At 38.3% G+C, this 18,704-nt stretch overlaps 1 protein-coding gene across 2 annotated transcripts; it reads left to right on the forward strand.

Annotated features, from left to right (window-relative positions):
• Window positions 1-8,435: 8,435 nt before the first annotated feature.
• LOC125261705 (gastrula zinc finger protein XlCGF8.2DB-like) lies at window positions 8,436-15,850 on the forward strand. 2 transcript variants are annotated; one of them, XM_048180271.1, is made up of 3 exons: window positions 8,436-8,562; window positions 9,188-9,378; window positions 14,354-15,850. In XM_048180271.1, exons 2-3 carry the CDS (start codon window positions 9,258-9,260, stop codon window positions 15,370-15,372), a joined length of 1,140 nt encoding a protein of 379 aa, XP_048036228.1. In that variant the 5' UTR covers window positions 8,436-8,562; window positions 9,188-9,257; the 3' UTR covers window positions 15,373-15,850. The 2 variants fall into 2 exon arrangements, with proteins under 2 accessions (XP_048036228.1, XP_048036229.1); XM_048180272.1 differs by lacking the exons at window positions 8,436-8,562; window positions 9,188-9,378 and adding an exon at window positions 10,115-13,601.
• Window positions 15,851-18,704: the final 2,854 nt, after the last annotated feature.

Here is an 18,704-nt window from a genome sequence, read left to right on the forward strand (position 1 = left end):
TGGTGGCAATGTAAGTATCTGGATATTTTCCGCTGGGCGGGGGCTTCGATTACCTCTCTCTTTTTTGACCATACATGTGTTTGCACCCCTGATATAATCATCAGTCAGACTCTCATCTGATCTTCTTCTTTTGATGGAGACGCACTTACAAATGCAGTTCAGCTCTGGAAATCTCTTAAGAAAACTCTTATAATTGCTAAAAAGTTATAAATGGTCCATCTGCTCGTAACTTTTGAACTGCTTTTCCCGAGCAAATCTACTCAAGCCTACAATGTGACCGGGGTCAAGCGTCTCACAACCACTCGCTGCTCGATCAATAACAAAACCCCCGCTCTGCATTCACTCCTTGTCAAAATTATTCCAGGGTGCTTTTAATCTTTCCAATCTCTAGACACACAATGTATTAAATGAAAAATAAATGGACAAAGCTTAGAATAAAAATGTTATATTATTTCCTTTAATAATACAACAGTATTGTTTCTTCCTTTTCAATAATGCAACAGTAGCCTATTCTTTTTTCAATCAAACTTTATTAAAAATTTAATTATCCAAAATCCAAGCATATATTAAATTTAGTAATACTACTTCACATTCTAAGTAAATTAAATTAATGAAAACAAATTTATCACATATTAATGCCTTTTTATCCCACAAATTTGAATTTAGCAAACTTTGCTCTATAATTCTGTGATTAAAACAAAGGCTTTAATGACATTCCCTGTATGTTTTTAAACTTTTTAGAGTCCAATTTACACAATATAATACAGTTAAGATGGCCATTGATGCATTTGATTAGGATATTGATTATTTATGATTATGTGAAAGAGATGTTGGTATATTACTGACCTTTAGATTTTTTTCCATATGTGAATGAATCACTTTCATGTTTTCTGGACAAATGTTTTTTTTTTGTTTTTTGTTTTTTTATTAAAAAATTGCATTATTTCACTGCTGCTGTCATTTTTTTAAATATATCATTTAAATAATTTAATACATTTAAAATAATCATATTTTTCTTATGTTTACTAAAGTGCTGTGTGATTTTGTTACCATTGAGCATTGAGGTGCTCACTGGCGCCCCCTCCAGCTGGTGGGACACTAGACCAATGGCTAGTTTACCTGTGTCTAGAAAAGGCCCTGAATTGATCTGTTACATTTATGTTATTGGCAGATGTTTGATCATCCAAGTGTTTTCCTAGAAAGTTCTCATATAGTGTAAGTGTCAAACTCTAGATCTTACAGCTCTAACATGATATAATGAACATGAGAAGAATGAAGCTGATGCTGTGAAAGTGTTGGATTGAGGAGAGTTACTAAAGATCAACAAGAGCTGCTCAAATCTGACAGTAGAGCAGGTTATTGTCTGAAGTGTGGAGGTGATGAGCTTTGATTTCTGTTTTCTGTAGAGTTTCCAGTCTCTCTCAGCTCCTCCTGAATCTACAGACGTAAATGACGATCCCTTCAGTTCTCTCTCCTCTTTTGATGTTGTGAGAGAATCTGTCCGTCAGCTGAGAGACAAACTGGAGGATTTCTGCAAAGAGGAGCTGAAGAAGATCTCTGACAGAGGTAAAGTCCTGGAGATTCATCTGCTCTCAGAAATGATCCTCCATCATCTCATATCATGTAGAAGATCATATTAGAAATGTCTTAGGAACGGATGCAGGGATCATTTTCTCTTGACATGATAATCACACTCTTCATGTCTGTTGATTTCCACAGTCACCAACATTGTTCCCAGAACCAGGAACAACTTCCTACAATGTAAGTCACTGAGAAAACAAGCAGAAAAACTCACTGAGTGTGTTCATGTTCTTCCTGTAGAAGGAGAAAGAAAACATGACAGAAGAGTTTTATGAGTTTATCATGTTAATGATGATTTTCACAGGATATCTAGTAAACTGTACTGAGACACTGATGATATATTGAACATGTGTTCAGTGTTCAGATATATTAAAACATCGGATTCATAATTCCTGATTCTGATGTGTTTTCTCTCCATCAGATTCCCATCAGCTCAATCTGGATCTGAACACAGTGAATAAATATCTCCATCTGTCTGAAAAGAACAGAGTGATTACATTCACTGACACAGAGCAGCTGTATCCTGATCATCCAGACAGATTTGATTTTTGGTATCAGGTGTTGTGTAGAGAGAGTGTGTGTGGACGCTGTTACTGGGAGATTGAGTGGAGTGGAGAATATGTGTATATATCAGTGTCATATAAGAGCATCAGCAGGAAGGTAGAGGAAGGGGTAGGGTGTTTGTTTGGAGGTAATGATCAGTCCTGGAGCTTTTTCTTGCTCTTCCTCCAGTTACTTATTCAGTCACAAAAACAAAGTGACTAAACTCCCAGTAAAGTCCATCAGCAGTAGAATAGGAGTGTATGTGGATCACAGTGCAGGAACTCTGTCCTTCTACAGCGTCTCTGGAGACACAATGAGCCTCATCCACACAGTCCAGACCACATTCACTCAACCGCTCTATCCTGGGTTTAGTGTTTTAAATGGATCATCAGTGAAACTGTGTTGATGAATCAGAACAGACTGTAGAGAGATTCTACCAATAACACTCATTTCAAGAGTTCATGTGCCCATATAATCAAGCCAAACAGATTTGGCTTGTTGTCTGCTATAGAGGGGCTCGGAGAGAAGCTCGAAGCGCAGATTGGCCCCCTATAACAGGCAAAATTGTACAAAAAGGAGGAGAGGGGGAGGAGGAGGGATGTCGAAAGAAATAACAACAGGAAAACGTAAGATGGTGGTTTTATACCTTGGTATTAATTGGAAGATTTTAATAATTTCAATTCATTCATTAAATCAAGTCTCCTGGAAAAAAAAGTCTAAATTTCAGTCATTAATTACTCACCCTCATGTTGTCCCAAACAGACCTTCATTCTTCAGAAGTTATATTCAATAACCATATTAGAAATATGGTGGCGTGTGTGCAGCGAAATTTCATTGTATTTTGCATAATACAATGACAATAAAGACTTTCTGTCCTTCATTTTTACTCGCATCAAACTTTGTATGTTTTCACCTACTAAAAAGATTGTTTAATATGCTAATAAATTAGTTCTATGTGATTTTTTTCACTTGCACCATTTTCTGTGTTCCTCACAAAACGAACACAAACATGCTCATATACTGGAGTCCCTATTCATGTCGATCCTGACTATAGACTTTTAGTAGAATAAGATTGTTATTTCCCATAACCTGGAAATGAACATTTCTTAGAATTAATAAACAATTAACACTGTGTGTTCACTGGACAACAGGTTAATTGATCGTAATATTAATTTTATTACATTAAGTTAATTTTATTAACCCGTTAAAACCGGATGGAGCGTCAGCGCTCCCATTTGCGTGTCTCTCTTTAAAAGCCAATAAAAACTGAATCCATATAGGTAGCTAGGGCTGGGTACCGAACTCGATACTTTTTAGGTACCGATCGAATTGCGTCGATACAACCGAGTATCGAAAAGTGTCTTGTCATTCGGTACCAAATTTCGGTACCTCAGAATGGAGCCGGGGAGAGGGGGCGGAGAAATGCTTTCGCTGTCTCGTTGATGAGCAAGTTGCGCTACATTGTTATTTATATTTATATCTATAACTATGCGCCCGAGAGAGACCCTATGTGCGAGAGGGCGAGTGAATCAACGGTTTCGTTTTCAGTTTATCTCCGAATGGAAGGGTGAGAAACGGCTGTTTATGCGAGCAGCCGGTTCACTACAGATACTGTGAACAGAAAACAGAAGTGTCGCGCTGCCTGCAGAAACAGCGGAACGCGCAATGTTTTTAGACTAGTTCTGGACAGGTACAACACACAGCAGCTTTACAGCGTTCGTTCCTTAAGTCTATGGAAACACGCGACCGGTTCGCGACGGCCTCTAGTTCGCCTGCACGAGCACATGCTCTGGCTCCAGAACGCGAACAATTCTGCTGGAAAAGGGTATCAGCATCCTCCTGATACTGCCATACTGCGGATAATCCGTGGGTCGGGCCAAGTAATAAAAAAATAACATTCCAATTAATGGCGGGTGGATGAGAGATGAATCATTAATGTGTTTATTTTAATAAAGACACAGAACTCTTATTTCACGGTAAGACGCAACGAACGTGCGTCACTCGTCTTCCGCTTTGATCTTGTTAATAATAATACATTTTTTGAAGAAGAACAACAATTGCTGAGTGATTTAAAAAGAGCCTCGCATACTGAAAACTAAACTTTGTTAAAACTATTTGCACTGATTTATTGTGTTGGGTAAATTTTGTTCATTTGTGCTTTTTTATTCCCTGCAGTGGCTCAGGAGATGAGTCTTTGAGTCTGAAAAAAGTCAACAAAGTTAAAATATAAAACCAAAGATTTTTTTGAGGTAATGTAATATTGTTAAAACAGATTTTATAAAATTGGTATCGAAAAAGGTATCGTTCAGGTATCGGTATCGAAGTCAAGGTATCGGTATCGTCTCGGTATCGAAATTTTTTGAACGATACCCAGCCCTATAGGTAGCACAAAAATTCTTTTTGCATACAAATCCATAGACTTTAAACTTTCATATCAAGCCTCCAACATGCTTCTGTTGCGTTGTTTTCGCCCTCTAATGAGTCTGAGAAATATGTGTTTACAACAAAAACAGCCCAGCCGCTAACTGAATACAAGTATGTATATTTCACGTGCTCATAACTTCATGAAAAATGCACAGATCATACAAAATGGCACATCAATATTTAAAGCAGATTCTCAAGATTAAAATGAATCCAAAATCAATATAATATATTGCGTTGATCACAAGATATTACTCACGGAATGATTTAACATACTTGGCTAAAAACATGTCTCTCATCTCTCCGGGATGCAGTGTGTATCCAATGTTCCCGGACCCATCCATGTTCGTTTTCCAACGTTGAATAACACAAAATAGATATCATTTTAAAGCTTAGAATCTCATCTTTTTAATGCATCTAACCATTTTGAAAAACTCCTAACAAGTGCTGAGAAGCACCTCTAAACCGGAGTTTACCGCCCGTTGGCGCCACCTGGCTGCGGAAAAAATGAACAACATTTTTTCAAACTATTCTTTATGCTATCATCACGAAATTTAAAATAAATGCAAATCACATATAGGAGAGCATCACCAAAAAAGAATTTTTTAGCGATCTTATTGCGTTCCTGAGTTATTCCATGTCAAATAAAAAAAAGAAAAATTATTTAAAAAAAATTATATGTATTTTTTGTCTTTTATCAGCTGTTTCTCAGCAAGAAAATGTCCAAATGTAATGTAATTTATATTTTCTTAAAATTTTTAAATGTTTTCTATCAAATGATACCTACCTTTTGACTTTCCTTGCTACAGTTTTGGAGTTATGAGTCTTTAATTTTGTGTGTGTCGCTCAGAAAAAAAAACTCTAAAAAGCCTTCAGGTCTTAAAGGGTTAACTGATTCAAATATTAATAATTAATTATAACTAGTTATGATTAATTATTAATATTTATTTTGAGCTAATTTGCTACAGTGTGGACTACTTGCCAGTTTCCGGGTTCGGAGTGTCTTTGTTTTTTGCCTTTTGTTATTAAACTGTGTGTGCATTTCTCTCTCTCTCTGCCTCATCTCTTCAAACATGTTACACTTAAAGGTGCCCTAGATTCAAAAATTGAATTTACCTCGGCATAGTTGAACAAGAGTTCAGTACATGGAAATGACATACAGTGAGTCTCAAACTCTATTGTTTCCTCCTTCTTATATAAATCTCATTTGTTTAAAAGATCTCCGAAGAACAGGCGAATCTCAACATAACACCGACTGTTACGTAACAGTGGGGTGCACGCCCCAATATTTGCATATGCCAGCCCATGATCGAGGCATTACACAAGGGCAGCCAGTATTAACGTCTGGATCTGCACAGCTGAATCATCAGACTAGGTAAGCAAGCAAGGACAATAGCGAAAAATGGCAGATGGAGCAATAATAACTGACATGATCCATGATAACATGATATTTTTAGTGATATTTGTAAATTGTCTTTCTAAATGTTTCGTTAGCATGTTGCTAATGTACTGTTAAATGTGGTTAAAGTTACCATCGTTTCTTACTGTATTCACGGAGACAAGACTGTCGTTATTTTCATTATTAAACACTTGCAGTCTGTATAATTCATAAACACAACTTCATTCTTTATAAATCTCTCCAACAGTGTGTAATGTTAGCTTTAGCCACGGAGCACTATCAAACTCATTCAGAATCAAATGTAAACATCCAAATAAATACTATACTTACGCGATTAGACATTTTGCATGACAAACACTTTGTAAAGATCCATTTTGAGGGTTATATTAGCTGTGTGAACTTTGTTTATGCTGTTCAAGGCAAGCGCGAGCTCCGGGGCCGGGGAGCGCGAGGAATTAAAGGGACCGCAGCCTGAATCGGCGCGTTTATAATGATGCCCCGAAATAGGCAGTTAAAAAAATTTATAAAAAAAAAAACTATGGTGTATTTTGTGCTGAAACTTAACAGACACATTCAGGGGACACCTTAGACTTATATTACATTTTTTGAAAACATGTTCTTCGGCACCTTAATAAAATAAAGCGACGAGAATACTATTTGTGTGCAAGAACAAAACAAAATTTTTCAGCAATATCTAGTGATGGGCGATTTCAGAACACTGATTCTTAAAGTTTTGATGCTTTGATGAATCAACGGTTCGGAGCGTGTATCAAACTGCAAAAGTCATCTGAACCACTAAAATTTCAAAAGACTTATGACATAATGATGCCTCGTTTACTGAAATCACGTGACTTTGGCGCTCCAAACTGCTGATTCGAAACAGATTCAAAACAAATGATTCATAAAGCATCGAAGCCCATAATGAATCATCTTTTTTTTTGCATGCCTAACAACAAAAAAATAAGGAAAGCAGGAACCCAGCTGGTATAATCAAAGGTAGAGTTCAGGCATCCATGGAAAATAAGATTCACAAGTTTGAGGTGAGGTACAGTTAGCAGTAACCAGCTTACTAGCTTACCAATGAGAATGATGATCCATAACAACAGACAGTAGATGGCAAAGCTGTTCTGGATCCGCTTACAGCAACCCTCCGTCACTGGCAGATTTGAAGAAAATTAATGTGGTTTGGCAAATAAATACATGACGGACAGCTGTATATGCATTACCAACAATTTATCATGTAAGATTTATGGTATTCCTCAAACAAAGGAAATTATAATTTGCACCCTATTGAACCAGGGACAATAATAACTTAAGATAATTATTGCCTAATTTAAAAATTTATTTGAAAATAATATTATAATGTTGCATAGACATAGTATTTCTATAGCCAGTTTTTCTCACTGAGACATTTATTGGTGAGGGAATGATTACCTTATAATTGTACTGGAGTCTGGAGCTACTGTCACATCCGCTAGCTGGAGTGCTCATGATCGCCCTCCTTCCGTCTCCTGCACTATCTCCTCATGACATCCATTTCCCAGTATCCACTGCCTGTTCCCATTATATGTGATTACATTCAGCTGTGTCATCATCTGATTAGCTCTGCCTATATAAGCCCGGTGATTTCACTCCTTCATTGCGAAGTCTTGTATGTTGTTACACAGCATTTCTGAGTGTAGTGTTCTAATATTTTAAGTATGTTTTCATTACAATAAACTTCAATAATTACATTATAAATAATCTGCTAAGTGTTTTCTTCAACAGAGACCAAACCTAGACCTGTGTACTCAAACATTCAGGAATTACAACCATTTCCATTCTCAAGTCTATGTGTTAAAAAAAGCCATGAAAGTAAACAGAATGACTAATAAAACATGAATAAAACACATTCACTCACAGTAGATTATCTGAGTCAAATGAACTCAAACACTGTTTCTCCAAATAATTGTTCTTGTGTGTTTTCCACTTTATAAGTGAATCTTAAAAATACTTTAAGGAAAACACATTAATACAATACAATATGAAGAAATAATTCTTTATTTGTGTATCATTTTTAAGCAGAACATTTATTAAACTGGCTGATTTTAAAAATGCAGTGTTTTCTGTGGAGCAGGAGTGAATTGAGTCTGTGTTCACTCATTAGTGGGCGATTTGAATCACTACATGGGCAGCAACTCAAACAAATTTTCAAATTCAAACAAACTTAAAAAAAAATTGTCTCAATGACATTGTTTGACTTGCTATTAATTTCATTAAAAATATTGTGAAATATATACCTATTTTTAGACTTGAAAGTCCACATTTTTAATATTGGTAAAAACACACTGCCTTTTATATGTATTTCAATTAACACATACAAACTCAACTTCTTTTTTAGCATTTTATCACATTAGTCACTATTTATACTTTAATAAGGGATTATCTGGTTGCACTTCTGTGATTTTAGGCAGCAGAGTGTGAACAGGACTTTTATTTTAGCGTGGCGACATGACGTCATAATGCTGCGCCGCGCTCCTGCATCTGTTGTGATTCGGCTGAAGAAAGATTTGTTTAAAGAATTGAAGCTGTTTAAATTGATAGACATCGTTCATTGTTTTATAGTTTTTACAAACGAGGTAAAATTGGTTTATTTACTATTGAATATAACATTGTAATGCTTTATCTAACTTTAAAATAGGATGTTTTGTGTGAGTAAAGCACATCCACACATAAGAAACAGTAAACCTGCGTCTCATTTCGCTCCCTTTATCGTGAATCAGTTTATCATAAATTCGTGATAATATCATAAATTATCACGAATTCGGTCACTGGCGAGTAGTGATGGAAAAACTGAGCTTTTCTAAATTTCGAGTCAATTGAATCAAATACTTTGCAAAATGATTCAGTGATTCGAATCGCTTGCATCACGAGACGTGCTGGTCAAACTATTAAGGAGAACAACAAACACAAACGTGTGTAGTGGAAACTTTTTCAAACCTAAAATGTTTTCAGTTTTATAAACTATATACTAAATATAAATCACAAATGGTTAATTATGAAATGTTTGTGTTCTTTTATAAATTTGCAATGTTAGTTTTGAGTTGTTTTTTTTTTTTTTTTGTCTAATCAGGTAATTTAAATCCATTAAATCTCACTCTGACTGACTCTCTTACCTGTGCGCTGAACTAGAGCTGATTGAGACGCACCCAAAAATTTAGTATGGATTCATTCTTCTCTGTTATTGATTCTCATCTTAAACAGGACAGAGGGACCAAACACAGAAAAACTCTTGATGAAGCGACTGAGATCCACGTGACGCATTATTATAAAGATGCCGTTTATTAAAGAGGAGCGTGAAGACTTAAAGATGGTGTTTATTAAAGAGGAGAGTGAAGACATAAAGATTGAAGAAACATTCAGAGTGAAACAAGAAGAAAGTGAGGAACAAGCAGGTTGGTTTCATTCTCAAAGCTGAACTCAGTCATTTGATCCTCATTAAAATGTCCAGCTCTACAGAAATAGAGAATAATACAGAATTACCCTTAACAAGACAATTATTTAACATGAATCCCAATATCTACTTCTGAATAGAGAACAATGAAAAAGTCATGTTTTATATTTTATTTCGGGAGTGTCAAACTCAGTTCCTGGGCTGCATTCCACTCCAATTTTAGACACGTACTCGCAAACTTCCCCTTGGGGGAATCACTGCCACCGTCTTTAATTGCATTCCACTTAATGAAGTGGACGAGGGAAGTTTATATGGACAGACTCTCGTCCCCTTGATTTTCACAGAGTGAGCGTGTTCTTAGGGAGTTTTTTGGGTGCGTTCACACTTGTCATGTTTGGTTCGATTAAAACGAACCCTGGTGTGATTGCTTGGTTAGTGCGGTTCATTTGAACATATGTAAACGCTGCCATCCGAACCCTGGTGCGCACCAAACAAGCGGACCGAACCGCTGAAGATGGGTCTTGGTCCACTTCCAAACGAACTCTGGTGTGGTTCGAATGATATATGAACGCAACACAGACCAAAGACATGTAAACAAACCAAAAACAGGAAGACGAGACCCTAAAAAGGACAGAATCCTCACGCATGTCGGTTTTTCTTGTCATAGTCGCGAGTTTGCCCATCACAGGCATCAGACGGGCATCTCCACGCAGCAGATTGTTTGTTTGTTTGTTTGTTTGTGTGTGTGACGGATGGATTCCCTCCGCTGTTTTGACTACTTTACACATTTTATAAGCTCTTCACGAGTTCCCAGCTGGCCAAAATACCATTACATGCAGGCTATGCACCGCTACGCACACACAACGAGCGTATTTACCTCAGCAAACAGCATTGTTTTGGATGTTATGTAAATTCTGTCTCAAAATCGGCAATACGTCATAAAATCCGACCAATCACGTTGTGAATGTATCCCTATGCCTGAAGGTTCGGTATCTTTTGGTTCGGTGATAAAATTGCCAATCTGAATGCTAATCGGACCAGGACTAAATGTTTTTTTTTTTTTCTTCCTTGGTCTGGACCAAATGAACCAAACACACCGAACTACAATTGTGAACGCACCCTTAGAGTATACTCCTTTTGCCATGTATGCGCTATTTAGTGGACTTTGTTTTCAAGCACTAAAGTCACTTGCACATGCGTTGTTGTATGTGCACCATCTGCACGGTCACAAAAATTTAGCTGCACCAAAGGCAGGGTGTGGGGATGCGGATGGCCAAAATATTCTTTAGGCTTAAAGTGAACATTGTGCATGTTTACAGCTGCCTGAGGTGTTGCTGGTTTAGTTTTGTTAATAAGAGACCTTGGTAACAAAAACTCTTGAGGTGAAAGAACAGGGGAGAATGGTCCTTGCTTAGTTCAGCTGGGTTTTTGTCTTGTGCCATTTCTCAGCTAGGTTCTATGGTCACAAAGAACATATCTTACAATCAGAAAGAGCTTTATTGCCAAGTGTGCACACATGAGGAATTTACCTTGGTATTGAATCTTCCGGTACACACACATAAATATAACAAGACACACAACATTTAGGAAAAAAAATATAAAAAGTGTAAAGACAGAAAAGTTTAGTCAGAATAACCATTTACAGATAAAGAACATTTACAGTATTGTGAATAGTATGAATAAATAATAATAAATTAAATTAGTATTGCTCTCGGAAGGCATTTAACTGTTCAAGAGAGAAGTAGCCTGTGGGAAAAAACAGTTTCTGTGCATAGATGTTCTAGTGCCTAGTGAGGTCCTGTCTGGACGGCAACAGTTAAATTAGTTTGTGGGGTGAGTGGAGCCTGTGATGATTTTACCTGCCCTTTTCCTCACTCTAGAAGAGTACAGGTCCTGTAGGGTGGGCAGGGGGCACCAATAATTCTCTAAGCATTCCGGACTGTCCGTTGTAGTCTCCTGATGACTGATTTGGTGGCTGAATCAAACCAGACAGCTGTAGATGAACACAGGACAGACTCAATGACAGCTGAGCAGCTGTGTGTCAGCAGCTCCTGTGGCAGGTTCAACTTCCTTAGCTGGCGAAAAAAGTACAACCTCAGCTGGGCCTTTATGACAATGGAGTCCAACTTCAGGTCCGAGATGGTGGTCCCCAGGAACCTGAATGACTCCACTGCTTTTACAGTGCTGTCCATGATGGTGAGTTGGGGGAGTGCTGGTATGTTCCTCCTGAAGTCCACTATCATCTCCACTGTTTTCAGCTGCAGGTCGTTATGACTGCACCAGATAGCCAGTTGTTCAACCTCTTGTCGGTTTGCAGACTCGTCACCATCCTGGATGAGGCCAGTGACTGTGGTGTCATCTGCAAACTTCAAAAGCTTGACAGAGGAATCTTTAGAAGGTGCAGTCATTTGTGTACAGTAAGAAGAGCAGTGGGGAGAGGATGAAACCATGTGGAGTGCCAGTGCTGATAGTCAGAGTCCTGGATGTGAATTTTCCCAGCCTCACTAGCTGCTGCCTATATGTCAGAAAGCTGGTAATCCATCGACAGATTGGGATGGGCACAAAAAGCCTGATCAGTTTGTATGATCAAGTTCTGGCCTAATGGTATTGAAAGCCAAAGCGAAGTCTACAAATAAGATTGTTGCGCAAGTCCCAGGTCTATTGAGATGTTGCAGGATATAATGCAGTCCCATGTTGACTCCATCATCCACAGACCTGTTTGCTCTGTAGGCAAAATGCAGAGGGTCCAGCAAGGATCCAGTGATGTTTTCAGGTAGGCTAACACCAGTCTCTCAAATGACTTCAAGATCACAGACATGAGACCTATAGGTCTGAAGTTATTAAGTCCAATGTTTTGGGGTTTTTGGTGACTGGAATGATAGTGGAGTGTTTGAAGCATCCTTCAACGGGCCCCAGTGGAGCTGGGAGATGGCGGTCAACATTTTGTGATGGCAGCTTTGTGACGCTTGCCGCAAGTGGCTGATGGCCCAGACATGCAACGTCAAGGAAGTGATTGATTTGGTGGTACTGGAGCAGTTCATCATTCTGCTTCCTTGAAGAACAGCTGAACGCGTCCAGTGCCACCGCCCGGCGTCTCTAAATCAGGCCATCCAGCTGGCTGAAGACCATCTGGTGGTGTGCCCCGGGGTCGGTGAGACCCTCCCTAATCTCTCTCTCTCCAGCTCCTCTCCCTCTCTTTCTCTCGTCCTTTCCCTTTTCCCAGGTCATGGAGCAACGTGCCCCCTTGAACCCAACAGCAGAGAAAAAGAAGCAGTCTGGCCTCAGAGTTTTCCCAGGGAGCTAGATCTGGGATACGAGGAGGCATGTCAGAAAGCTTCAGACCCTCTGCTCCACATCTCTTCCCTCTCTCCGCCAGTCTCTTGGCCATCCTTCTGATGCTGGGGCGGCGGGAAGACCTCGGCTGCAGATGCGGTTAGCCAGGTCATTTCCAGGACCAGTGTCCAGTGATGGAGGTGGGAGCATTGATCCGGTCCCTGACTACCTGTGGGCTGCCCCTGACTCCCTGTGGGCTGCCCCTGATCAAGTTGGGCAGTACCAAATACCTGGGAGTATTAAGGGGGGTATATATTACACTTTGGTGGATTCAGGCTGTAACCAAACCTCAATTCATCAAAGCATTATGCAACAAAGGGCATTGAATATGAGCCGCAAGGTTAAGATGAGGTGTGTGCAAGAGGATGTGATGGATTATCATTTTGTACGAGTCAGTATTCAATTTAGGGAAAAAAATCATATGAGTTAAAGTGGCAGTTAATTCCCATTTAAGGCATCCACTAATTTTGGGTACAGATTGGCCAGCTTTTTCACTATTATTGGGGATTTTGGGAGTCTTACCAGCCTGTTGACTGATCTCACTAAAAAGGAAGCACAAGATCCGGTCCAGTGGACAGAGCTGTGCCAACAGGCTCTAACCAAATTAAAGGCTGCCCTGTGTGGCGGCGGGCCACTCTTACATTCTCCTAACTTTGATCTCCCTTTTTTGCAGACTGTGTAGTCTTGTTGGTTTCCAAGTCAATGCTGTTTTCTCTGATATCTGTCGTATATATCAGAGATCTCTGAGCTGAATCTGAATGCTTCTCACTAGATCTTAATTAGTTATTAACTAGTTGTTAATTCTGTGGGGAATTCAATGGATTTCTTCACTGGATCTCCCATCATTGTGTAGTAACAGAGTGTCGCATGATCAAGATCGGCCTGCGACTCGTGAGTAGCTTGTGGCACTGCTCTCTCTATTATCGATCTGAATGTTGTGCAATGTTGTGGTCACACCGGCAGGAAAAATGGTCTAGAGGCCTAAACTAAAATTATATATTTCATTTTAACTGTTGTTTTGTTTGTTTGTTTTTTATTATTGTATCTTAATTAAAGTGACGCAATTATCAGAGATGAACCAGTCAAGAGTAGTTTCTAACAACTGCATCTTTTTTTTTTTGTTGTGAGTCAGAGGTGTAGCTACAAGGCCCTTAAAGGGACATGGTGATGGGAATTTGAGATGGGAAGAAAAATTATCTTAATGCTTCTGCATTTTCTTGCAAATGTTTTGCTTTCCTTCATGAAACTTTGCATTTGATTGCAAAGATTTTCAGTTAACATACATATCTGTTCCTTTCAAATGAGCTTGAAGGACTTGTTTAGCTGTATCAGGTGTGTTTAACACCCCTGCTTTAGGGTTTCTGTATGAGTCTGACTGTTAAAATGAAAATAAAAAGGGGGTGTTTGCATTGTTTTATTGTGCTGTTTTCTGTCTCTTCAAATAAAAAATAAAAATAAAAATTCACACTGTGAATGTGATTCCATTTAGAGCACTGGTAATCTGGATTTGGTAATCTGATCTCGATCAGGGTGATCCAGTCCAGCTTTCCAAGATCAAGATCTTTTTTGTTGTTTTGTTTTGTTGTCTGTTGCTTTGTGCCAATAAAATAGTGTTAATTTGCATTTGTCTCTTTTCACCTTAGGCCTGATGGTGCTAAAAGAGGAGAGTGAAGTAGAAGAGCATGATCAATACAAGAATCATCATGATTTCACAACTGGAGAAAAAACTTTTAGTTGCTCACAAACTGAAAAGACTTCCTCACGAAAAAGGGCTAAAAAGACAGGAACTAGAAGGAATTTCACCTGCCAACAGTGTGGAAAGTGTTTCAACCAACATGAAAATCTTAAAGTCCACATGAGAATTCACACAGGAGAGAAACCTTACACATGTCCTCAGTGTAAAAAGACTTTTTCTGAAAAAGTAAGCCTTAAAAGACACATGAGAGGTCACACTGGAGAAAAGCCTTACACTTGCCAACAGTGTGGGAACACTTTTGCTGAAAAAGTAAGCCTTAAAAGACACATGAGAATTCACACAGGAGAGAAGCCTTACACCTGCCAACAGTGTGGAAAGTGTTTTGCTGAAAAAGTAAGCCTTAAAAGACACATGAGAATTCACACTGGACAGAAGCCTTACACATGCCCTCAGTGTGGAAAGAGTTTCAGTAGTAAAGGAAGCCTTAAAGTCCACATGAGAATTCATACTGGAGAGAACCCTTATACCTGCCAACAGTGTGGAAACACATTCAATATAAAAGGAAGCCTTAAAAAACACATGAGAACTCACACTGGAGAGAAGCCTTACACCTGTCCTCAGTGTGAAATAAGTTTCACTCTAAAAGAAAGCCTTAACAGACACTTGAGAATTCACACAGGAGAGAAACCTTACACATGTCCTCAGTGTGGAAAGACTTTTGCTGAAAAAGTAAGCCTTAACAGACACACGAGAATTCACACTGGAGAGAAGCCTTACACATGCCCTCAGTGTGGAAAGAGTTTCACTCAAATTGGAAACCTTAAAGTCCACATGAGTGTTCACACTGGAGAGATGCCTTTTACCTGCCAACAGTGTGGAAGAAGTTTCAACCGAAAAGGAAACCTTAATTGCCACATGAGAATTCACACTAGAGCAACAGCGTGGAAAGAGTTTTTATCAACATGAAAACCACATGAGAGTTCACTCTGGAGAGCAACCCTCCATGCCCTCAGTGTGAAAAAAGTATTGGGGAAAAATAGCTTTAAGTACCACATGAGTATTCAGTATGAGATGATTAGATTCAATATATGGATTATTAAAATGAAGAATGAACTACTTACAATTTTACATGTCAACAAAAGTATAAATCTGTATCAAATAAAATACATAAAACTGTGTAGGCCTGTGCCCAGATGCTGAATGATTTTAAGGAGCACTGATCTGGGATTAGCATAGTTAAAATCTCTGGCGAATTGACGCCCCAAGCTTCTGCAGTTCTCTAATAGCCCCATTACTATTCATCAAACGCCCGCTTAGTGTTGCACGTCCTGATATTGCTGAGTTAGATGCGTTCCTGGGTCAACATATTTTCTTGATCCTGGAACAACATTCTAGTCTGAAAATTTAGTCTTAACCCTATTCCTACCCCTAAACCTACCCCTACCCATAAGTTATCCCAAAAATCAGAGGGAAATGATAGCTGAATAACACTGATGTAGAAGCACCAATTCATGATTTTAAGCCTAAACTTGACATAATCTGTAAACTTGTCCCTCAAATCTGATTGGTTGATTTGAATGTTGTTCCAGGAACATGTTGAACTCAGCAATATCAGGTTATGCCTTAGTGTTAGCACATCTAACTGTCACAGACTCCACCAGTGATGAGCCGTTTCACATAAACAGGGTAATTTGACTTGTTGATTTTTTTTTTATTCATTTCGTATGTGATCTAGGTCTCTTTGTTGAATAAAGCAAACCACTGTCACATTAGTAAAGTTTTGTATTTTTGCACATTTAAGTATGTTTACATAGTTGTCATGAAATGAATGCCCTGCGATTGATTTATAATGGATGCTTGCCGAAGAAGCATGTTTTTGGGGAGTATGTTAGGGTTTATGTATATACAGGCATTGGACACGAACACTCGGTCTGATGGAGGAGACCACTGTATATTTGAGAGCACATGGGTTTTGTATATTTGAGAGTTTTGTGCAAGAGTGAAGAAGACACTTGCTCACACAATACATGGATATGCTCTACACATTTGTCATTAAAATAACCCCATAGAAACTACTTTAAATGAACTATAAAAGTGAGAAGAAAGTCATGTCTGAATGCTGCAATCAATTTTTTTATTGGTTAAAAAATTTATGGAGAATACCTAATTTTTTCATCTGTGCTTGACCGTTCCGGGAGCTCGAGTACCCAAGGGATCGGCGCCAATGACAGGAACTGTTCACTTTTGACACTGACCCACCTTTAGATCGAAGCATTTCAACACATTCAGAATGTTTCCTTATTTTTCTTCGTTTTTAAAACAGATTTATTTTTTTGTGTTTTTGCCTTTATTGCAATAGGACAGTATTCAGACAGGAAGCGAAGTGGGAGAGATGGAGTTCAATTCACATTTGCTGTCTAATATAACCCCCAGTTCTTTAACTGTACAGAATGAAGTAACAGTACATCCTTCTAGATACAAATTGTATTCTAAGAGATTCTGTGTACAGGTTTTTGGTCCAATAAGTAATACTTAAGTCTTATCTGAATTTAATAGAAGAAAATTACTGGTCATCCAATGTTTTATATCTTTATCACACTCTTGGATAATTGGATAATTTGGAGATTTAATCTGGTTGTGATGAGATATATAATTGAGTATCATCAGCATAGCAGTGGAAACCAATTCCATGTTTTCTTATAACATTACCAAGTGGCACCCTACAGTGCTGCTTGAAAGTTTGTGAACCCCTTACGGAATCTGTGAAAAGTGAATAATTTTAACAAAATACGAGGGATCATACAATATGCATGTTATTTTTTATTTAGTACTGTCCTGAGTAAGATATTTTACATAAGAAATGTTTACATACAGTCCATAACACAAAAGAATAGCTGCATTTATAAAAACGACCAGCTCAAAAGTTTGTGAACCCTTGATTCTTAATACTGTGTGTGGTTACCTGGATGATCTACAACTGTTTTTTGTTTTGTTTTGTGATGGCTGTTCATGAATCTCTTGTTTGTTCTGAGCAGTTAAACGGAGCTCTGTTCTTCAGAAAAATCCTCCAGGTCCTGAAAATTCTTCAGATTTCCAGCATCTTTTGCTACCTTTTACAATCTTTTAAACCATTTCTAGCTGTAGGATTTTGAGATCCATCTTTTTAAACTGAGGACAACTGAGGGATTCAAACACAACTATTAAAAAAGTTTCAAAGATTCACTGATGCTCCAGAAGGAAACACGATGCATTAAGAGTCAGGGGTGAAAACTTTTGAACAGGATAAAGATGTCCAAATTTTTCTTATTTTGTTTATTTATTTGACACTTAAATGTTTTCCAGAAGACAAATTAAGTACAATATTCCTTGATCTTCAAATTCAAAAGGTTAAAAAGTTATTTTAGTCAGGAGTGTATTGTAGTACAGAGCCTCTAAAGGGACACGGTGGCAGAAAAAATATGGAATGGGAGGAAAAAATATTTTCAAAATTTTGCGTTCCCCGCAAAACTTTGCGTTCTCTTGCGAAACGTGAGTTTGGACTTCACCTTTAATGTCCCGCTGCCAGTGTTTCAGACAACTCTGTACAGTAAGTTCACTATAGACCACCTCATTCATACTTGGTGGAAAGCCCTTAAGCCACCATCAAAATGAACAGATGTTATTTTGTTCCTATGCCGAACAAACCATGTGCCGAAATTCTTCCAAAAACTGTTGATCAAACAGAGGAAGGAAAGCACTCCCCAGAACCTTCAACAGCCCAAACAGGCAAAACTGCCATGTTATATAAAACACGATCAGGATGAGTGATCCAACCAAAGAGACTAGGCTTATAAGTCACAGGAGAGCTAATGTGAGTTTCACACATTATTATTTATTATGGGCCTCTTTAAGAGAGAGAGCTTGGGAAGAGTCAGGAGATAACAGGGGAGACCTGTATGAGTGAGAGAGTTGAGTGAATAAAAGAATGGCAAGCGAGTCAATGGCCCTGATCTCTTTTGTTTAATAACACGACAGCAGCAACTAAAAAAAAAACGACTCTTATATGTATTTCTGAACTCATACACTCTTTTTAACATTTTTGTTTTTATATCACATTTTTCACTATTTTAATTTTTCATACGGAATTATCTGGTACATTTCTATGCCTTTCTGTGCTTTTTTAATGCACTTCTGAGATACAGACAGCAGCCTGTGAATGGCACTTTTGTTTTGATATTGCGACATGACGTCATAAGGCCGCGCCACACTCCTGCATCTATTGAGATTAGGTTGAAGAAAGGTTTGTTTTAAGATTTTAA

Source organism: Megalobrama amblycephala, unplaced genomic scaffold (genome assembly GCF_018812025.1).
Source record: "Megalobrama amblycephala isolate DHTTF-2021 unplaced genomic scaffold, ASM1881202v1 scaffold467, whole genome shotgun sequence".
NCBI lineage: Eukaryota > Metazoa > Chordata > Actinopteri > Cypriniformes > Xenocyprididae > Megalobrama > Megalobrama amblycephala.